Raw genomic sequence first — 23,038 nt, 5'->3', positions numbered from 1 at the left:
GAATTTGTTGGGCAAATACTTACCCTTCATCATACACCATGCCACCTCCATCAATGTCATATTCTTGCATTCTGCAACACCATTTGTTGTAGTATGCATATGATACCACGAAATGCTAAGAAACCAGCAAACTCACGGGACTGTACTCACACACCTGTCAATGCAAAGTGTGAGAAGCTTATGTCCAATTTCATTCTCAACCATGGCAAGAAATTGCTTAAAGCAAGTAAAGTACATGACTGAATTTCAATCGGTAACCCCAAGTATGCCTGGTGAATTGCTTAAAGCAAAGCAAAGAACATGAGTGGATTTCAATCAGTAACCCCAAGTATGCCTGGTGAAATCATCTACAAAGGTAACAAAGTATGAACAATCACATCAACTAATTTGATGCTGCATCATTCTTTAATCTCTTGTAAATTCATATGAAAAAAATATGGCTTTAAAATATTGTGATAATCAAGAAGGCAATCAATGCAAAAACTGTGAAAAGAGAGGAATAAGATTTTCCCCTCTCGTTCTAAATTCTCAGAGCTTTGATACACAAAACACACTTAAAGGCAAGCACTTAATGAACCCATCACCAAGAACCTACAAGAGGACTGTCAACATAGGTGTAAAGATGCTATCTTCTGCTTCTCAGCCCATAATACAAACGAACTCAAGGAAAACTATGGATTAATTCAACACCAAGAACCAACCAGAGAATTTTAGCATTGGAATAACAGTAATTTAATGTCAAGGAAAACTGTGGATTAATTCAGCCTACTCTGTGAGAAGCTGATCCAAGGCAGCAATACAAGACAATCACAAGCTGTCATACATAGTAGTAGGGTTTTTTGTTTTCAAGAAATATAAAGCACCTAAGATCTTAAAATATCAAACAGCAGATTTTGTAAGATCAAATCCATAGAAAACCCACTTTAAAAACCACGAGTCCGACAATGCAGGGTATCAATCCATATTTCAATAATGTGGGGTCAAAATCTTACCCAGATAGAATCCTGTAAGCATGTCTTGTGACTACAGAACAAGCTCTTTTTACAATAGATCAGCATCTGATAAATAAACCTCAGGACATCTGCATTCAAATCTATTACACACAAGCTACTGATGTCTCTCTTGTTGAATAGACAACAATATCCCAGCTGCCGATTCAGATGCAGCTACAGCTGGACGGGGGACAACCTTAATCACCCGCCCTTGCCACTCCTCAGCTTGTTGCCTTGCTGGCCTTCCCCGACGATGATCAACACAACTCAATGATGGCACTAAAGGAAAAAGAGAGAGTGCATTTGGAGAATGATCTGGTGAAATATCAACATCCATCTCATCCAATACTCCACTGCTCTCAAATGTTTGTGCTCCTTCCTTTTGTCTTTTTGGCCACCTGGATGCTTTCCTATCTGCATCCTTTTCTCCTACAGAGCTTGCATCATCATTATCACAATGGTCAAGGTCAGCAGAATGGTATGCACCACCCAGATTTAAAGTCTGGGCCCAACCTTGCTCATCCTGGTGACAATTGCCAGGCTTTTCACAAAGAGCACTAATTGGTGTATCAAAGGATCTCTTATCTGATTGCCCTGTTCCACCATTCATGCACTGACATTGCCTGCCAGGAACAGATGATGTTTGGATGGTGTGTGCTGATGTTTCTGGCTTGTTGGTAATCGATGCTACTGAACCTGATGGAGCTTCTTCACCAGTACCAACACAAAGTGACCTTTGAATGTAATTATAATGATTATGCTGTATGGGTTGCCATGTTCCTGGAAAATCAGGAGCAATGGGACCAGGGGAAGGATTGTGAGACATTGCAGAATGCGAATGCTGACTGGAAGGTACTGCAGGTCCATACCTAGAGTGCATGTCTGGTGCTAGTCCAGTCCTCTGATCATAACAAGGTAAGCTGAAAGAAACCATTGATGGAATCCCCAATGGTGCAACTGGGCCCAAGATTGCTGATCCATGGGCCCCAGTAAATGGTGGTCCACTTGGGAAGCTTCCCATAAAAGGCTGATACATGAAAGACCCAGCTTGAACAGCCATTGGCTGCATCCACTGCCCTCTACCTAAACTTGGATATCCCCACACACTTGTACCACCAGGGATAACAGCTGGCCCAGACGGGTAAGTTCCTTGATCGATCTGGCTGTCTGGATTATTACTTGGGACATAAGACCTGCCAGGATTAAAGGGGAGTCCTGGCAGAAACCCTGCCCCAAGTGACTGACCTGTAGACATCTCCCTCAAAACAGGAACAGATCTATGTGCTTTCTCCTCACCATGATTTTGATCTGCATCACCATCAGCATTAAAATGAACAGCATCACACTCAGGTGAACCTGCTGCCGCCCCAAAATAAATCTCTTCATCAATAAATATATTTGGGGTTTCTGCTAGTAGCTTTTGAACCTGTTCAATAAAAATACATAGCAGTAATTAGACTGAAAATTCTGTGACATCCAAGCTTAAAGAAGACAAGTCATGAAAATGAGATTACTTCATCACCTTTATAAGTTTATGTAGCTCAAATACTTGATCTGAAAATATCTTCTGTTGCCTACAGTACAACACAAAACCAACACTGAAGGTGTCAGGAAAGGACATTGACAACTCTAAACTCAATGGAAATACAACATATAAACACATCTACATGCATTGACAATAAAGCTACATCTATGATTTATCTGAAAAATCATCAAATCATCAAATGATTTAGCATTTTCTCGGTAAGGAAGCTACCATGCAAAACATCTACAATATATATACCTTTGTAAGACTAGAATAAGTCCAATCATACAAATTTAGATTTTTTGTTGTTCTAAAGATCAAAAATCTACACAGAAAATAAAAGAGAAAATGAAAGAGAAGAAAAAAGAGGTAAACAAAAACTTTTATGAAAAACAAAAGGAAGACATACTTAGCAAGCAAAGCAACACTTATGTCGTCATCAGTGCCCAACCAAGCACAATCAGCTATACTGGGTTTCTAAAGACCCGCGGAGTCTCTTGAGCAAACCCGGTGCTTACTAAAATACGTGAAATAAACCAAAAAGAGAAAGAAAACAAGAAATAAAAAAGAAAGGAAGCAAGTGACTAAGCAAAAATAAACAAGCAAGTCAAGAAACAAAATCTTTCAAAAAACTGGAATATCGTTCTCTCTCTCTCTCTCTCTCTCTCTCTCTCTCTCTCTCTTATTTAAAAGAAAAAAAGCTAAATGGCCCTTTACACTTATGTATCGTTTCCTACAAAGAGGCAAAACTACATTTCTACCTTAGAAAGCACAAGCATACTCAAACAAGCTCTCTTTTGAAACTAAAAGAAAAACGGGCTATTCAGCTCTCCGCTTTTTGTTTTCAGCTTATATTCAATCATTCTAAACATACCTAAGGCCGATACACCATAGATAAAAGACTTCATATCTAAGATTGTGCATACTTTTTTCATTTCTTGGATTATACCTCGTGTAATAGTAAAGTGATCAAATTACTAAACTGAGTGATAAAGGACTCCTTAGTTGTACAAAGGCGGAAAAATCTATGGAATTGGGAAGAAATGACTCCATATTTTGCCAAATCAGAAATGTTTGAGTCAATGTGATTTCTTGGATTATACCTCGTGTAATAGTAAAGTGATCAAATTACTAAACTGAGTGATAAAGGACTCCTTAGTTGTACAAAGGCGGAAAAATCTATGGAATTGGAAAGAAATGACTCCATACTTTGCCAAATCAGAAATGTTTGAGTCAATGTGAGGCATTTTTATAATGTGTAAACCACTATATTCAGGTTGTTCACATTTATCGTATATATCAACCTCTAATCCTATGGTAGATTAAGAAAGTCTAAGATCTAAGAAAACACAAGAATCCCCTCTTGAAGTGCAGTTCAGTTCACAAGAGTCACGAGGATAGATTCCTTCTCCAAAAGCACTGGCGTCTTTGTACATAAAGTCTTGAAAGTTAGGAACATATGGTACAAATAAATCATCTATAAAAGGCCTAACTTGGCTAAGCTTATGTAAAACGATAGGGTAGGTATTCATAGAAATAAGACGTTGCATAAACTCAAATTCATAAGTGAAAAGATAAAAGTTTGCTAAAAAGACGGCACAATTAGTGCCCAGGGATTCCTATAATTTGTTGAAACAAAGAATCACCTATTGTGATGTAAAGATTATCTAAAAGAAAATCTATCCAAGAGCAAGCATCTTCCACACTTACTACCTTTGTGTATCTTTTCTTTTAAGCCCATTGGGCTCGAGCCTATTTAAGGAGTCCCATGCTACTTGCAACCTGCTGATGTTGTGTAGGAAAAGGGGCAGAAGCATCCAGCCATCCAATGGTAATTTAATTACAGATTTGGTTGCAGCATATCTTGAATATCAATGTATGCAAGCCCATGCCTCTCCTTCAACAAAGAAGGCAAACTCTTCAGAGGGCTTGACTGGATCTTGGTTACTTGTACTTAAGGACTATGGCACAGACGACTTGCTCAATGATGCTCAGATGCAGTCGATCTCGCATGCATACGCAACACTATGGGTTAGCACATGCACTTTGGGTTGCACTATGTTTCAATTCAAAACAAGAATTCCGTCAAGGATGCAAACGGGCAGGTATTTCATGTCATAATTTAGAAGTGGCATTAATTTTGCCTTATAATCCTCTTTTTTTATCTGAGTCTAAAATTATTGAAACTTGCATATACCTAGATGAATCCAAGAATATTCCCAAACTCATCCTCTAAAAACACAACATAGTGTCACGGGGGCGTGAAATTCTAAGTACTTTAATGTACTACAAGACCGTGACAACTTTGGTTTTAAAAGTCCACGCGTGGGCTTAATAATGTGTAATTAAACGCGGCATGGTGCCTAGCACATAAGCGTAATTAATCCCTAGGCCCAAAGGCATTCCAAGGAATTAAAAGAGTGGTGTTGGAAAATGATGATGTGGCATTTTTAATGGGCCCCCTAGAGGGCCATGTACCTTCAATGGCCCCCCCAGAGTTCCAGGTGGCTCTAGTGCCTTCTACATGCTCCTTTGCCATTCCTGGACCTTCCTGGGTCTTCTAAACTTCACATGTGTGGTTTTCTCTCTCATCTTCTCCCTTTGTTGAGATTTTGGACTGGTTTTTCAGCCTCCTTCAGCTGAATTCCGTTTTTCTTCATAACTCCTCACCCGTTTGGATTCCTCGACTTCCGTTTCGCCTGATGGCTTCCCCTCTGCCTCCCCTTCGTAGTGATATGCTTTTTCCTCTGTGCGTTTGGTAGAACGGGTAGAGCTGAGCACTTCTTTTGCTGGTCGAATTTGCAAAAGTGGCTTTTTCTAGACTGGCGATAAAACTTCTCCAAAACCTTCTCAATGCATTCCTCTCAGAAGCACGCTTCTTTTGAGCCCAAGAACTCCCACTTCTTCACGACAGAAGTGCTTCTTTTCGCATTTTTCAGTGGAATTCTTGCTGGTCGGCTCTTGTAAATGCTCTTTCTTCATGCCTTTGCACTCCTCTTTGGCTGAGAATGCAATTGGGCATTGGCTACTGTGTCCTCTTGGCGATTGAGGACTTGGTTCGAGTTTTCAAGGCTTGGTGAGTTGTGATTTTGCTACTGCAATTTCTTTTTGCCATAAGCTATTGGTTGGCCTCGTGTGCCGCCTCTTTCTTGGCTCACATGTGCCCAGGCAGTGCTACATGAGTCATTCTTTGGTTGGGTACTTTGTTGATTTTATTTTGGAGCTTTGAAAAGCTTTGTGAATGCCATCTGGAAACCACTCAAAGAGAGTGCAGCTGGGGTGCAGTGTGATTGCATCTGGACAGCCAATGGAATTGCATTCGGAAAAGAGAATGCCTTTGGGTTGAGCCTATGGGTTAAGTGCACTTATGTGATGGGGTTCTATGCTTGAAAGCCTTGCGAAGGCTTAGTGAATTGGGGCTGCGTGCTCAGTTGCAGGGAAGGTCTCCCAGATGCAACTTGTAATCATTTCACTGTGAAATATAAAGAAATACCGAAAGGGGCGCCACAGTGTTTGGGGCCAATCGGGTGCACTTGCCTATGTCTGTTGAGCAGAGGCATTCTAGCCTCCATCCCTTTTTCAGTGGTTTTGTTTGTGAACAAATGGGTAAATGTCAAATGGTGATCATGCAATGGTTAATGGTTGTGATATATGCTTTGTGAGCTGTAAATAAGTGCTGAAGTGATTAAAGGTTTAGTTCCACTGCCCTCTGAGTGATTAGAGGCCGGTTTCATCGGTTCCATTGCCGGGATACCACACTCCTTCTCAAGAGGTGGGCCTCGATACTTTGGTGGAATGATATCTTTGCTGCACTTTTTGACAGCTGAATATTACAACCATAAACATGGTGAGTACCCATGAGCAAGAGAGCTCCACAACTCTTCAAAGGAGAAGGCAAGGAAAGCCTTAATGATCTAGCTAGTGTACAGCTACAGGGAGCACAACAAATGCCTTTTGAGCAAGCCACACATGAAGCTACAACTGAGCTCAACGGTGATACTAGTTCTAGCAGTTAGTCAGATGATGCTACTATGTTGAATGCACAGCTTGCAAGTGCAGTGAGTGCTTTGACTTAGCTGGCTTAAAATTTGGCTCAGATTGTGCAAACAAATGCCAAGAAGAAGAAGAAATCAAGAAAGCACAAGCACGGAAAGAGTGAGTACACACATGCATCAGCTTCTCATGGCGGACCACACACTCATGCATCAATTTCCCATGAGGGACAGCCATCAAAAATGACTCAGAAAGTGACTTCCAAGAGAGAGGAATCGCCCAAAAGAGCACTTGAGAAAGAGGTACAAAAAGTACAGCCAGTGCAACAGTATGAGCAGCTAGCACAAGGCCTTGGTTTGGGTACTTCTACTCCTCAAAATAATAATGTGCAGTCCATAAATGTGGCTCAACCACCTCAGCCATATTTGAGGCAGCAACCTGAATATTTTGGTACAGATTCTATCTTTGATGCTATGTTGATTTCACCGCCAATTGGGCATAGAAAGCAAGCCATGTATGACAATGTGGGAATGCAGCCAGGCATGCAAGCCACAACATATGCTCCCATGCCTAATGTTCAGCCAAGCATGGCTCACCCTAGTGAAGGAAATGCTGCAAATATACAGCCATCTTTGGGACAGCCAATATCAAATGTATATAAAGAATTTAAGGATGGTGGTTCTCATGTCAAGTTTGATACATATAATGGAGTACAGGACAGGTACAAAGCCCTCACATTCCTTCAACAATTTGATGCTGCATTTCTTGGGGGTTTGTTTACAAAAGCATCCAAGATGAGGAAGGTTGCCACATTTTTGAAAGGCAATGCACTTAAGTGGTACACCACCTTTATGTTTCATGGAGATGCACCTGCTACTTGGCTGGAATTTAAGCAAGTGTTCTCTTCTACTTGGCTTACTGCAACTTTTGAAGTTGAAGTACTTTCACACTGGCATGACTTGTCATACAAACTTTGCAAGAATCTTGATGATTACACCAAGAGGTTTTGGGATGTTTTGCTGCCATTGAGCTCTTACAGGCATGTTCTTTGAAAGAGCAAATAGAGAGGTACTGTTAGTGACGTGATTATTGCATCAAAACCAAGGTGGGTTCTATGACTCAATTAATTGAGAATGCAAGGACAGCATATGCATGGATGCAGGAGAAGAATTTGGGCTTTATGGACAGCAAGAAAGAAGACAACAAACGGGCTGCCAAACACCAGGATAAGGACATCAAATCTGAAAATAAAAATTATGGCAAACGACCGTTTCAAAAGGGAGGAAAAGCCCAATTCAAAGCTAGTCAAAAGCGTGGACAGCCTAATAAACAGCCCCGTACCAAGTTATCTGATGAAGAGAAAAAGTCACTCATGGAGCAAAACAAATGTTTTATATGCAAAGGAGAGGGACACCGCTCTTATGATTGCCCATTTAAGAAAAGAGACAGGTCAGATGATGATAAGAATGATGATAAACAAGCTGATCGGAAGGGCAAAAAGCCTAAACCTTCCGTAGGACTTCTTCCAGATGTGATTGGGAGTTTGCCACATGCACATGATGAAGAGGAAATGAAAAAGACTGAGATGTGCAGAGCATGGGGAAAAATCAGAAATCAGAATTGTTTGTTTTTCTTTGATTCTGGGGCAAAGGCAAATTTCATAACTCCTGATATGGCAGGAAGGCTTGGCATCAAGCCTGAGGAAATGGGGCCATCCGGCATGTGTGATATGGCCAACCCTGAACTCCTATCATTGGCAAGTTGAGGATGCATATCCAGGGATATCAAGATGCAGAGGACTTCTACATTATGCCTTTGCCAGAGTGTCATGCTTTGCTTGGGATGCCTTGTATGTACAGGGTGGGGGCTGATGTGCAGATGAGAAACAAGAAGATTTCTTTAACTCATAGAGGCAAAAATCATGTACTTGATGTAAAGTTGAAAGGGGACTCCATCCTTGTACTTTCAGCTTCTTGTATTTCCAATGTAATAAAGCGTCATATTTCAGCGTACTTGATTTTTGTCAAAGAGGACAGCCAACCAGTTCAGGAAGGCTCTCCTCGTTCTGCTTTAGATAGAGAAAGGACTGCTTTTATTTCAGATTTTCAGGATTGTTTCTCAGATGCACTTCCTCAAGAATTACCTCCCAAGAGGCCCGAGGATCATCAAATTGATATAATTCCAGGAAGCTCACCGCCTAATTTACCTCCCTATCGTGTCAGTAAGGCACAACAGAAAGAGATAATGTCACAAGTGAAGGAACTCTTGGAAAAGGAATTAATACAGCCGAGTAATTCTCCTTACTGTTCCCCTGTGTTGCTTGTGCAAAAGAAGGATGGCAATTGGAGAATGTGTATTGATTATAGGGCTTTGAATAAAGTCACAATTAAGAACCGTTTTCCAATTCCACGCATTGATGATATATTGGATCGGTTGGAAGGTTCCTCAATGTTCAGTCGTATTGACCTTAAAAGTGGATACCATCAGATAAGGATACGGCCTGAAGATGTCTACAAGACTGCCTTCCGCACTTCATTTGGCTTATATGAGTTCCTTGTGATGCCTTTTGGTTTGACTAATGCACCTACCACTTTCAATAGAATGATGGACATAATTTTTAGAGCACACAGAAAGTGGGCACTTTCTTCGATGACATCATTGTGTTCTCTAAAAATGAGCAGGAGCACAGGAAACACCTCACTATTGTGTTTCAAGAGTTGAAAAGACACAAGCTATTAATAAACACCAAGAAAAGTGAGTTCTTTATGCATGAGATTCATTTTCTCGGTCATATAGTATCAAAGGATGGAGTCAAGATGGATTCTGCAAAAGTTGAGGCCATAAGGAGTTGGCCAATTTTGAAAAATCTGCATGAAGTCAGAAGCTTTCTTGGGTTGTGTTCATACTATCGGAGGTTTATAAAGTACTTTGCAGCATGCTTTACAAAAGAAAGCTGTACCGTTTCAGTGGGGACCAAAGGAAAATGCAGCTTTTGAAGAGCTGAAGCAAAAGTTGTGTTTTGAACCCGTTATTATCTTGCCAGATCTTGCAAAACCCTTTGCTGTAACTTGTGATGCATGTGGAAACAGCATAGGAGGCACTTTGATGCAGGATGGCAAAGTGGTTGCATATGAGGGTAGAGTTCTCAAAGATGCTGAATTGTACTTGCAGACATACGAGAAGGAAATGTTAGCAGTGATACATGCTTTGACCACATGGAAACATTACCTTCTTGGAGCTGATTTTTATGTGCAGACAGATCATCAGTCACTTAGATATTTTCTCACGCAGAGAAAATTATCTGAAAAGCACATGAGATGGGCTAACTTCCTCTCAATGTTTCATTTTCAAATTGTACATGTGCCGGAAACAAAAATGTCGTGGCTGATGCACTTTCCAGGAAACCATAGCCTGAAGCAGTCTCCAAGAAACCCAATGTTTCAGCAGTGAGCATTGCTTACAACAATGTGTTAGATGTGATGAAAGATCAGTATGTTAATGATGCTGATTTTTCAACTATTTATGATCAGCTTTCTGATGGTCAAAGGCATGATCACTATATGTTGAAAGAGGGTTTCATTTTGATGCATGGACGACTCTGTGTCACTGATCAGATGCGACAGAAAATCATAATGGAAAGTCATGCTCCTCCATATGCAAGACATAGGGGAATTACAGCAACAATTACAGCAGTGGAGCAATACTTTTATTGGCCATCTTTGAGGAAAGATGTGGAAGAATATGTGAGAACATGCATGGTTTGTCAGAAAGTAAAGTTTGACAGGCAGAAGGCACCTGGGTTGTTACACCCTTTGCCAATTCCGATAGACCATGGCAAAGCATAGCTATGGATTTTGTGTTTGATCTTCCACGTACTCCTACTCGACATGATGGATTGTGGACAATAATTTGCAGGTGTAGCAAACAAGCCCACTTTGTGCCAGTAAGAAAGAAAATTACAGCAGATCAAATGGCCAAATTGTTTTTGCAGCATGTCTTCAAGTATCATGGGATGCCTGAATCCATAATCAGTGATAGAGATCCGAGGATGACCAGCCTCTTTTGGAGAGGACTGTTTGAAAATATGGGCACTACGCTGAATTTTTCGTCATCTTTTCACCCTCAGTCAGATGGACAATCGGAGCAGGAAAACTCTACCATCTTGGATATGTTTAAATACTATGTCTCAGACCACAAAAGCAAATGGAAGCATTATTTGCCTTTGCTGGAATATGCTTACAATAATACGGTGCACAGATCCACAGGTAAAGCACCTTTTGAAATAGTGGAAGGTGCCAAGAAGATACCTCCCATTTTGCATACAAAAGAGAAAATCTTCGAAGCTGATCATTTTGTGGAAAGCCTTGAAGAGGCTTACAAGAAGATCAAATATGCCTTGCAAAGAAGTCAGGACAAGCAGAAAAGAGCAGTAGATAAGCACCGTAGGGAATTGGTATTCACAGAAGGTGATTGGGTTTTGCTGCGTTTTCAGAAGGCAAGGCTGAAAAATAAGAAAGGCAAGGAAAGGTTGTACACAAAGCTGAACATGCGTTACTATGGTCCTTTCCACGTTTTTGAAAAGATAAACGAGGTAGCTTACACGCTGAACTTGCCTCCGCATTGGAAGATACATAATGCCTTTCATGTGAGCTTATTAAAGCAATATCATGGAGATATTCCCGAGGATTTACCTGATGAGGTGCAGCCTGAAGTGGAAGAACATGATGAACTTCTAGTCCCATAGCAGATTCTGGCACACAGGGATAGAAAGCTCAAGGGTAAAGTTATCCGTCGCTACTTGGTAAAATTTCAAAATTACCCATCACTTGATGCGAAATGGATGGAGGAAGCAGGTAGTTCAGTAGAGCGAGCGTTTGGAGCATTACTTGGTGTTCGAGAGGGGGGGAGCACCTCCACTCCCTCAGTACAGACGGGCTCACTGTGATTTCATGAGGTCGCTTGATGACACTGTATGTTTCATCCGAGATACTGAGCTGACAATATTCTGCTGTGAGACATTGATGCATCTTGACTATTGATCACCGAGGATCACATAGATTTTTAGCAATATATATGGATAAATGCATGCCTCTCCTAGCCATATTTTCACTGTCTCTCTATACTATAGCTACGGCTTTCTTGTATACTCTTTTATGCTATATTTCATGCTCGCTCCTGTGCTTTGGGGCAGCAAACTGTGGTTTTCTATTTCAAGAGAGGGGTATGTCACGGGGGTGTGAAATTCTAAGTACTTTAATGTACTACAAGACCGTGACAACTTTGGTTTTAAAAGTCCACGCGTCAGCTTAATAATGTCTAATTAAACGCAGCATGGTGCCTAGCACATAAGCGTAATTAATCCCTACGCCCAAAGGCATTCCAAGGAATTAAAAGAGTGGTTGTTGGGAAATGATGATGTGGCATTTTTAATGGGCCCCCTAGAGGGCCATGTACCTTCAATGGGCCCCCTAGAGTTCCAGGTGGCTCTAGTGCCTTCTACATGCTCCTTTGCCATTCCTGGACCTTCCTAGGCCTTCTAAACTTCACATGTGTGGTTTTCTCTCTCATCTTCTCCCTTTGTTGAGATTTTGGACTGGTTTTTCAGCCTCCTTCAGCTGAATTCCGTTTTTCTTCATAACTCCTCACCCGTTTGGATTCTTCGACTTCCGTTTGGCCCGATGGCTTCCCCTCTGCCTCCCCTTCGTAGTGATATGCTTTTCCCTTCGTGCGTTTGGTAGAATGGGCAGAGCTGAGCACTTCTTTTGCTGGTCGAATTTGCAAAAGTGGCTTTTTCTGGACCTTTTTGCTTCTACCGCCTCCTCGGCCTCTCCTCTTGCGAAGCTACAGCTTTTTGTTGAATTTCGAGTGGTCCCACGCACTGGTTGACTGGTTTTTCTCAGTTTTGGAGGACTTTCCGGCGATGAAAGTTCTCCAAAACCTTCTCAATGCATTCCTCTCTGAAGCATGCTTCTTTTGAGCCCAAGAACTCTGACTTCTTCGCGACAGAAGTGCTTCTTTTCGCATTTTTCAGTGGAATTCTTGCTGGTCGGCTCTTGTAAATGCTCTTTCTTCATGCCTTTGCACTCCTCTTTGGCTGAGAATGCAATTGGGCATTGGCTACTTTGTCCTCTTGGCGATTGAGGACTTGGTTCGAGTTTTCAGGGCTTGGTGAGTTGTGATTTTGCTACTGCAATTTCTTTTTGCCATAAGCTCTTGGTTGGCCTCGTGTGCCGCCTCTTTCTTGGCTCACAGGTGCCCAGGCAGTGCTACATGAGTCATTCTTTGGTTGGGTACTTTGCTGATTTTATTTTGGAGCTTTGAAAAGCTTTGTGAATGCCATCTGGAAACCACTCAAAGAGAGTGCAGCTCGGGTGCAGTGAGTCTGATTGCATCTGGATAGCCAATGGAATTACACTCGGAAAAGAGAATGCCTTTGGGTTGAGCCTATGGGTTAAGTGCACTTATGTGATGGTGTTCTATGCTTGAAAGCCTTGCGAAGGCTTAGTGAATTGGAGCTACGTGCTCAGTTGCAGGGAAGGTCTCCCAGATGCAACTTGTAATCATTTCACTGTAAATATAAAGAAATACCAAAAGGGGCGCGGGGCGCCACGGTGTTTGGGGCCAATCGGGTGCACTTGTCTATGTCTGTTGAGCAGGGGCATTCTAGCCTCCATCCCTTTTTCAGTGGTTTTGTTTGTGAACAAATGGGTAAATGCCAAATGGTGATCATGCAATGGTTAATGGTTGTGATATATGCTTTGTGAGCTGTAAATAAGTGCTAAAGTGATTAAAGGTTTAGTTCCACTGCCCTCTGAGTGATTAGAGGGCGGTTTCACATAGTGCAGTTTCAATCTCATGATAGTCACTCATAGGATTGAAAACCATAAACTCCATCATGCAAAGCAGGGACTAGTTACTATGACATCCCCACTGACGTCATCAGTGCCCAACAGTGAGTGTAGACCACAGTATAAAACTATGCTCTCACACAAACAAATCTACACACCCACACATACTTGAGCATCCATTTATACAAAGTCTTTGTACTGAGTTTCTGTTGGCACTCCGAAGGTGAAGAGCAGACTCAGTCATGACGAAGGCTAGCACTAAAGGAGAAGGCTGATCAAAAAGTAGTCCAAAATCTCTTCATTCAAGCTACAACTGCTTGAGAAGTCTAGACAATTGCTTTTTTTTTATGAATCCAAAATTATTGAAACTTGCAAATTGTAGTACCAAATATTCTCAGCAATATGGCATATGGTCAACACTTCAGAATTGAGTAGCTTGATTTGCATCACAACTCCTATGATTGTGGAAATCAAGCTAGTGCTAGGGATGCACATATTTTACTTAGAAGATTTTTGTGTTGTCTACTTCTAAGCGTGCACATTCGGTAGACCTTCAGCCCCACACTGAAATTGGTACATAACGAGGGGCATCATTCATCTTCCTATTCAGCAATTGGTTGTAGACAGTCCACATAACTTTCTGGCTCAATCATTGAGTTTTTGCAGGTGCACCGCACATTGGTGATTTAGACCCTACATACAGCTGGGAGTGATTGCGATTTGATTTCTAGCATGTTTTAAACTATTACTGACCCATACCAGTTCTGATTTATGCAGATTGGTTGCAAGAAGAATTGATTCACCTAGTACTTCAGCTTTTTAGCCTTTCTTTGGCTAAAATGTTCACATTTGGAGCTCACGTGGGTTCAAAGGTTCTCCAAGACACTGTTATTTGAATTTATATTTGTTGAAAGTGACCCAATGCTACTTTTGTAACAGCCAAATCTTACAGATGTATACAATACACTGCACAACTCTGACCACAAGGGAGAATAGCTAGCAAGGAAGAGACAAAAAGGGTGGAAGCAGGCAAAGCAGGAGGGTATAAGAAGATAGTAAAAAAAGGAAAAGATGAAAGGGAGTAGCAAAGTGTGGCAAGAGCCAGAGCAAGTGACAGCAAGACATTTCAAAGGTTGAGGAGGCAAACAAGAAAGCGAAGAGTGAATTTAACGATAATGATCGAAAGATGTCCATATTTGCAAAAGCTGCAAAGATTTCCATGGCCTAGCTTTCCAAATATGCCTAGCAGGCGTAGTCTAGTTTTCAGATCCCCTCAATACTGAAGCATAAGCTACCATCTAGTTTTCAAAAGATCCTAGAATCTCTTGATTAAACCTAATGTGTATAAAGCTGTGAAATCCCAACCCAAACAAACTACACTACAACGAAAAGCCAACAAAGTAAAACATAAGGAAACAAGTTGTAATTTTCTTCTTCTTTTTGGGCACACGGGAAAGGGGGGGGGGGCAGGGGGGACATAGACAACAAAATATTGCCTAAGACCTAGTGGATGTAGATAGAGATAGATACAGACACAAATCTTAAACAAAGCACAGTAGAGTAGAACAACAAAGCATGTAAAGTAGATTGCTCCAACGATGGACAATTCCTAATGCAAAGTGTGTGCTCGATGTGCCACCACCTAGCAGATAAGGTATGCGTAGATGTGGACCCTTGGTACCTCAAAACTATCTTCTACCTCTTGGCACCTTCAAAACGTCTATCAACTTGTCGAGCTTCAATGGGCTGCTCAGATGCCACCCTAGCATGCCTCCTTGCTGCTCTGAAAAGACCAACAATTGGACACTGTACTCCTCCTTGCTGCTCCAGATGCAGCCCAAGTGTGAGGCACAAGCGCTTAATTCCTAGCCCCCATGCTGCTCTAATATGCAGCCAAGGCACCACATGAATCAATGACTGCCCTGCCCCTCATGGGCCTATTTATATGGCTTATAGCCCTGACCTTGCCGACCTGCTACAAACTAGCTGACCACTGTGTCAGCCAACCTTAGATTGGGCTAACCCAGTCTGCCCTTCCCCTGATCAGCCGACCTGCACATTGGTCTATTTAAGGCATGGTCCAGGCAGCTCTTGCTGGTACCACCCAACCAACCTGGAGTCTTCTAAAGTCCTGTACCACTAGACATGTCCCTCCAGCACAAGCACCTGCTGCCACCGCAGCCACTTACACGTGGCAGGTGGTGCGATCTTGCAAGACAGCCAAGACTGCATGGGACACTTTGGCCAATCTCTATCAGATTTGAAAGGAGGCCAGGGTTGCCTATTTGCGCAGGCAGCTTGATGGTGTTAAAATGAACGAAGGGAACAGCATGAATGCCTACATCATCGTTTCGGATACAATACCCGAGAATTCCTGGATACCGACAAGTAGCTCACCAAGTACGATCACATGGAATAGTTAGTACCATCAACTCTGTCCTCAGTGGCAAGCATTCTAAAAGACTCATGGTTTGCCATTGCAAAATAGAATTTCCCAAAAATAAAGTGCCCTGCAAATGTCAAAGCCTCAAGTCACCCCTGAGCATGTGCACTAGACTTCAATCCCTATGCAGAGAAAAAGAAATCGATGTCCCACTATTACTCTAATACCAGCGTGACAAGCTAGATCATTTGAACATTAAATGTTTGCTGAATTTAGAAGTAAAACATGAACATGAAATGTAAAGGTGAAAAGGCAAGAGCTAGAGAGAGAGAGAGAGAGAGAGAGAGAGAGAGAGAGAGAGAGAGAGAGTTTATTAAAGTCTTCAGAAGACCGATGGGTCTGTGAGACTGAAAAACCTGATACAAGCAAGCTGAAAGGGTGGAGCTAATAACGAGCATCAATACCCATACAGAAAAACAAAAGATAAATACTACATAGTCATACCATACTAATAGTCATCTCCCTAGTCACTAACATCCTAATCATCATCAAATAGTCTGTCATCTAAACACAAAGTGAGATACCAAATGTCATTTCTGTGGTCCACTCTATCCCCCCTCATCAAGGGTGGGGGAGGAGCGGGGGCAGAAAACTAGAGATAGATAGTCCTACACAGTCTCCTAGTCAGTCACAGCTCTAAGTCGGACAAGTGCGACCGTGATGCAAGCATTGTGGAGAGCCTCTAAACTATGGCCCTCCAGCCATGCCTCTGTGGTCCATTATGTGCATACCTTAATGCTCTTGTCCGTACCTAGCTCATAGGTGGGCTTATGTGTACACACTTATAGACAATTGTAAGTGCCCACCACTTGATTGCATGGGACTAAATATTCTGCAGCGCACGAATACAATCAGCAGCTTATCAAGGCAAGAGTCAGTATGTAACCTTCACTCAGAGCAATACATTGTGGTCACAAGTACATGGGCTAATTTTTCCTTGCTGAGTCAAATAAATGGATCTTCAAAGTTCAGCAAGACTGGGCACCCAACCTTTTGTGGACTTGTTCTTAGTCGGGAAATCAAGTGGCATACCCTAATTTACCCCATAACTTGTATGAACTTGGGGGCTTCCACAACACAGGCATCATTTAAAACAATTGAAAAGATTGATAAAACAAAAAAGAAGTACTCAATTTTAAAGAATTCAAGATCCTCACCTAATAATATCTCTGCGAGCTTTCCAGAAGTGTTGCTGTCCAACTGCACGGACAACATCTGTGGGTGAAATTGACGGAGATGAGCCAGAATCTAGCATTGACAAATCTGAGGTTTCAGAGCCACTTCCATTCCCTGTCCCATGTTGGGATGGTTCTAAAGTCTCACCATTACCACTGCTACGATTTCCAGATTCCCCAGAGCTTTCAAACCTGTTTCTGTTATGGTATTGAAGTTGTCGAGTCGCTGCCTTGGCTTCTACATTTCCTTCTGCTACAGGAGGACAAAACTTCTGTGCTTGATTAGAGCCTGGACCACGTTTGTGTAGACTAAATATTTCTACATCCTCATTAGGCAAGAGTAAACCTTCTGGATTACACATTGAAAAGACTAAGCTTTTTGGTGCTGGTGAGCTTAGGTCACGAGAGACTGCTTTAACAGAGTCAAGCTCATCCCCTGTAATACTTGTGCACTCTCCAGCACCAGTACTCTGACTAGATGTTCCAGCTTCTTCTGTGTTGTGGACACTTGATGGCCTTCCTTGACAAATAGCCCCCGACTCTGGCAGGCACCCAGACAGTACTTGCTGACACGGCTGTGATAGTGACCTGGTGGACCTATCCGCAGTCTGTTGCTGCAAAACTTTGCTAGTACTTTGCCGAGCAGTTTGCTCAGGCTGCCCCTCATCTATCACATGAAGTAACGATCTCCCATCAGCTCCTGCACGTTGACCTCCAAGAGAACCAGAGATTTCACTCAGACAAACTGACCCTGCTTTACAGACACTTGGAGTTTCTCGCAAGTCATCCACACTGCTCATTTTCTGACCATCAACAACTGACTTGGGTGTATGACTAGTGGAGCTGCCATATTGTTTCACTAGGCTTGTGGCCTTGCCAGACACCGTACCCTGCACCCTGTGAGTGGACAGTGTTGGGACATGGAAGTCAATATTATTCTTGGCTTTCTTATCTGACACACTTTTTCCACTATTGTCTGTTCCAGCTGTCCCCACTGTTTTTGAGACTACAGAAGGACCTGATTTCTCCACCACTGCACTACCACTACTTATGCCAAAAGATGGGTGAGCATATGTATGAGCCCCAAAATTCGAATTGGCATATGGCAATGTGGAAGGCATATAATAGGAAGGATAAGCATACCGGTACTCATTTGAAACATATTGGCCCTGACAGCCAATGAGAAATAATGTCAGATTGGCGTACATTGATTGTATTGGCAGTTTAAAGCAATAAACAGGTTTAACGAGATGCAGATCATTACCATATGTTACAACCTAATTTTCCACAACAATAACTCATCACGCTTCGACCACACCAAATACGTCCCTTAATATACCTCCTATTTCACCTTAAACAGCATATGTCCCAAATCACAATGGACTCACTTTCCAAGCTGTGTTACTTTGGAGAGCTATTTTACATGAGTTAAAATATGTTACAATATGGACCTTCTGCCGAGCAGAGAGCCATTTGAGACATAAAAGCCAAAAATATACCTTTGTAAGACTAGAAAGTCCAATCATACAAATTTAGATTTTTTGTTGTTCTAAAGATCAAAAATCTACACAGAAAATAAAAGAGAAAATGAAAAAGAAGAAAAAAGAGGTAAACTAAAACTTTTATGAAAAATAAAAGGAAGAAATACTTAGCAAGCAAAGCAACACTTATGTCGTCATCAGTGCCCAAGCATAAGCAGCTATACTCGGTTTCTAAAGACCCACGGAGTCTCTTGGGCAAACCCAGTGCTTACTAAAATACGTCAAATAAACAAAAGAGAAAGAAAACAAGAAATAAAGAAGAAAGGAAGCAAGTGACTAAGCAAAAATAAACAAGCAAGTCAAGAAACAAAATCTTTCAAAAAACTGGAATATCGCTCTCTCTCTCTCTCTCTCTCTCTCTCTCTCTCTCTCTCTCTTATTTAAAAGATAAAACGCTAAATGGCCCTTTACACTTATGTATCGTTTCTACAAAGAGGCAAAAATACATTTCTAACTTAGAAAGCACAAGCATACTCAAAAAAACTCTCTTTTGAAACTAAAAGAAAAACGGGCTATTCAGCTCCCCGCTTTTTGTTTTCAGCTTATGTTCAATCATTCTAAACATACCTAAGGCCGATACACCATAGATAAAAGACTTCATATCTAAGATTGTGCGAACTTTTTTCATTATTTTCCTTGGATTATACCTCTTGTGTAATAGTAAAGTGATCAAATTACTACATTGAGTGATAAAAGACTCCTTAGTTGTACAAAAGCCAAAAAGACTAGAGCCTTAAATTCAAATTTTTCAATAGTGAAGTCTGGCGCACCTGTTGTGAATAAGGTGATGTGCCAGACGATGGACTAGACCCATGTGATGGCACATATCGATGAGAGGGGATGGTGAACTGTTCGTAGAGGGCCATCTTATTGCGAGGTGGTGCCCTTGGTCCTGCTTTCTCTGTCTCATTCACATGTACCCGAGGAAACAAAGGTTCTGCTTCACTAGCTGGAAGCCCACACTTTTGCTGATTTGACTTTCCAGTCTCTGCTTTAAAATCTCTTGCACCTTTCATGATTGCAAGGATCTAAATGAAACAAAACAACTTCCTAGCTGGCCAATAGAGATTGGTGAAGAAGTATATCCCACCAGTTGGCACCAGAAAGTGAGAATCCTTTGGCTACTCAAAAGAAATTTTTGCACGCTAATGAACAGCAAATATTGTCTTATTTGACGACATCGCGCTCTGTTGCATCTCGAAATTTTGCCACCGCACTGAGGACCTGTGATGCTATAGAGACTCTCTCCCTCTCTCTCTCTCTCTCTCTCTCTCTCTCAATTCTGTCACCACACTTGATCTGTGATGCTCTCTCCACACACACACGTGCACGATTAAAATGAGCTTGCTGCTGTGCTACTGGGCGCAATCGTACAACAATAGGCTATGCGAAGGGTCATCGGCTCCGGTCAAGCCAGGAAAATAGAAGTCGAGGAGAGAGGCAGGAGGAGGATATCTGAGTAACAAGATCTATGGGGAGGAGGAATTTTGATCGCTGCGCGGTCGCCAAGCAAGAGGACATCTTAACCCCCATCACCTGAAGTCAAGGGCTTGTAAGAACCTGTGCTCGCAACAATTCCGTCGTACCAGTCAAATTAATCCGTGCGCGTGAGATAACTGATTTGCTTGCACCGGGAAAATCCAGCTTCTCCCTTCCTCCTCCTCTGAGTGCTCGGAGCTGCATAATGCTATTCCTCTCTCTCTCTCTCTCTCTCTCTCTCTCTCTCTCTCTCTGTCTCTCACAACCCCTATTCGTTCTCCTCAATCGGCAAATTCTCCGGCGCAGACCCCTTAGCTCTGCCTGCAGCTCTCTCCACGGTCCTGCTTGTGCTGTTGTAACTCTCCCCACCGCCCTCCGGTCGCTCTCTCTCTATCTCTCTCTACCTCTCTCTGCTCGCTCTGCGCTGCTTCGCACTTGGGCGGATCAAATTGAAGGTGGGTCGTTAGGAAATCCAATCCTGCAAGCGGGGCGGTGCGCAAGGCTCCGACAATCGCGCGCTGCGGTGCAGAGCAGGAGCAGCAGCAGGGCCGTTCGTCGCTCCTCAAACACATCCAAAGCAACCCATCAACTTTTGCTGTCGCGCAAATATCCACCCTTTTGCCCAGCAACGTGTTGGGAACGGTCCCCCCATCGGATTGAAGCAGCTGCATCCCATCCCTGTTAGATTTCACCATCGCCAATCACCTTCCAGTTTGTGATTCTCATCACCATTCATCCCCTGAATTACCATTCTCTCTTAACACTAACCTCCATCTCATCCTCCCTCTTTGCCCTTCCTCACCTCTTTGCCCCCATGTTGCCTCCCTCATATTCACCCCAGTGCTCCTCACGAGCACCCCTGCCTCCAAGCCCCCACATCCAAGTTGAGACCAGTAACCATCTCTCACCTTTACAGACTCAGCCATGGCCCACCTTGCCCAGGAATGCCCATCCTGCATATGCATCCAGATGCAGTCATTGCACCATGGGCGAACATGGGCGCACAGTCTGTGTCAACACCCTTTTACCCACCCCCTCTCCGGTCAACATATCGTCCAGCATAATTGCATGCATCCCCATCAGAGCTCATGACATCATCTCCCATTTTCGATACCAAGCATAAGCCTTGACACTCCAACTAGAGGTATACCCAAGAAAGCCAACATTCCATTCGATGCAAGTGATAACCTCAGGTCCACCCGCCCTTGCCTCGTGGAAGTGCTTTAATCACAAATGGGAATTCAGTCATGGCGCATCAGCCTCATGAGATGACCAGTTGCCATTAGACCATAGGTAACGAAAGTGGCATCACCTTTCATACCCCATTGTAATGCTTGGTTGGGGATTGATAACTTGATCATGCCTACAATACACATACTTGCGTCAAACAATACTTGTTGCATTCCAATGAGCAACATTGGTTGCACCTCATCTCACAAATATGGAGTTTGCTCCCATGAGGCGTTGCATGTAATACGAACATGATGCTAGGTTGAGAACATGACTCTATGTTTTTTGGCTACATCTATATGATGTCTAAATCATGGTTAGGTTACGCAAGGCCGGTACAGATACCATACCTTGAGCTACACCTCTAGACAAGAACAAAAAGTACTTCATCTCGATCCTCTTTTATGAGATATTACTTTTTGGCTTTTTGTGCCCAGGTGGCTCACAAGCCCTTTCACCTAATTTCCGTCACTTTTACTCATCTCTCAGATTTCTTTTGTGAGCACATTGGTTAATGGGAACCACGTCTTGGTCTTTCAAATGCTTGTCCTCCTCACAGAACATGTGTAGGCTCACGTCCCTTGCTTTGATCCCTCTTGGAACTCCAAGAACCCACGAGAAATAGAAATGTTTAATATAATCTTGTGTGTGTCTAAATCAATGATTTTCGTGCACTTTTCCCATCAAGCCTTCCTCAAGTTGCACTTTATGGAGTGGAGAATTATTAATTCAAAAGAGTGTGAACTTTTTAGTTTTTTAATCAAGCAAGAGTAATAACCCGTGCACTTTTTTTCCTTCACTAATATATGATCATAAAGCTCAAGTAACAAGTATTTTAATGGTCTTTTAAACACAAATATTTGGAGGATATATTGCAGCAAACATATGGAGTATAAAGTCATACTTCTAAGACTCACCAAAAAGTGCACTAATGCTTCCCATTTTCAAGGTAAGTGAGTCTTGTTGACCATTTAAAAACCTCCTTCTCATGTTTCAACATTTTCCATTTTTTATCAAATATGACCTTAGCAATGTATGTCATTGCCTCTCATATAGGTTTAAGGTTTATTTCCTTGGATCCTTGACTCACGCCTACAAATTGAAGATTTGTGCTGATAATGAATGTCTCAAATTTTAATGTAGCCTTGTGATGCTTTAACCTTGGGATATACTTATTAGTAGCTTCCACTTCCCTTAGATTCAAAGTTGGGAAGATGTTCTAAAGTCTAGGATTTTATTAAATTAAAACAAACAATGAAGAATGAAATTATCAAATTTTAATAAGGGCATGTATGTATAGCACTACATTATACAAGCTATTATTTGAGTAAGAAAGGAATATACAGCAAGTGGTACGAGTATGCCATGCAATTAGGAATGCTAATGTAGATGAGTGTACACCAGGTGCAAATCATAGTTTTGAGTATCAAAGGGAATTGGTCTATAAGCTTCCAATAATATTTGCTTATAGCATTAATAGTTTAGAGTGAAAGCTTCCTCTTGTAAAGATTGATGTTGATGTTGTGTTCTACAATATTCTAGCATAACAACAAGACCTGCATGATATGTTTCTTCTTTGATTGTTACTCATTGATGTTAGGGCTAGTACTAAAGCTTATGGTTTCTTCAAGACTTTGGCCCAAAGCTTGCATTCATTTCACTTATGTTTTGTATGCATGATGCTAGTTATGAAACAAAATTTCACCATAAGAATTACAAGCTCATGTAAACAAGTTTTAGGTGCATCTTTCTTAAAGTTGTAACTAATTTTCAACATCAACTTTTGTAAATTAGGATGCCACCTCCTATAAG

At 42.0% G+C, this 23,038-nt stretch overlaps 1 protein-coding gene across 1 annotated transcript; it reads right to left on the bottom strand.

The window, feature by feature from the left end:
• Positions 1–952: 952 nt before the first annotated feature.
• LOC147888455 (uncharacterized) lies at positions 953–20,745 on the bottom strand. The gene is made up of 4 exons (XM_087392444.1): positions 19,288–20,745; positions 16,959–18,145; positions 2,515–2,566; positions 953–2,418 (listed from the first exon to the last, which is right to left on the bottom strand). Exons 1-4 carry the CDS (start codon positions 19,531–19,533, stop codon positions 1,108–1,110), a joined length of 2,796 nt encoding a protein of 931 aa, XP_087248570.1. The 5' UTR covers positions 19,534–20,745; the 3' UTR covers positions 953–1,107.
• Between the last annotated feature and the right edge of the window lie 2,293 nt (positions 20,746–23,038).

This window comes from Dipteris shenzhenensis, chromosome 21 (assembly GCF_047967505.1).
Source record: "Dipteris shenzhenensis isolate YYH24624 ecotype China chromosome 21, Dip_SZ_1.0, whole genome shotgun sequence".
NCBI lineage: Eukaryota > Viridiplantae > Streptophyta > Polypodiopsida > Gleicheniales > Dipteridaceae > Dipteris > Dipteris shenzhenensis.
The sequence above is the reverse complement of the archived record's forward strand: the minus strand, read 5'-3'. Positions and strand labels throughout refer to the sequence as shown.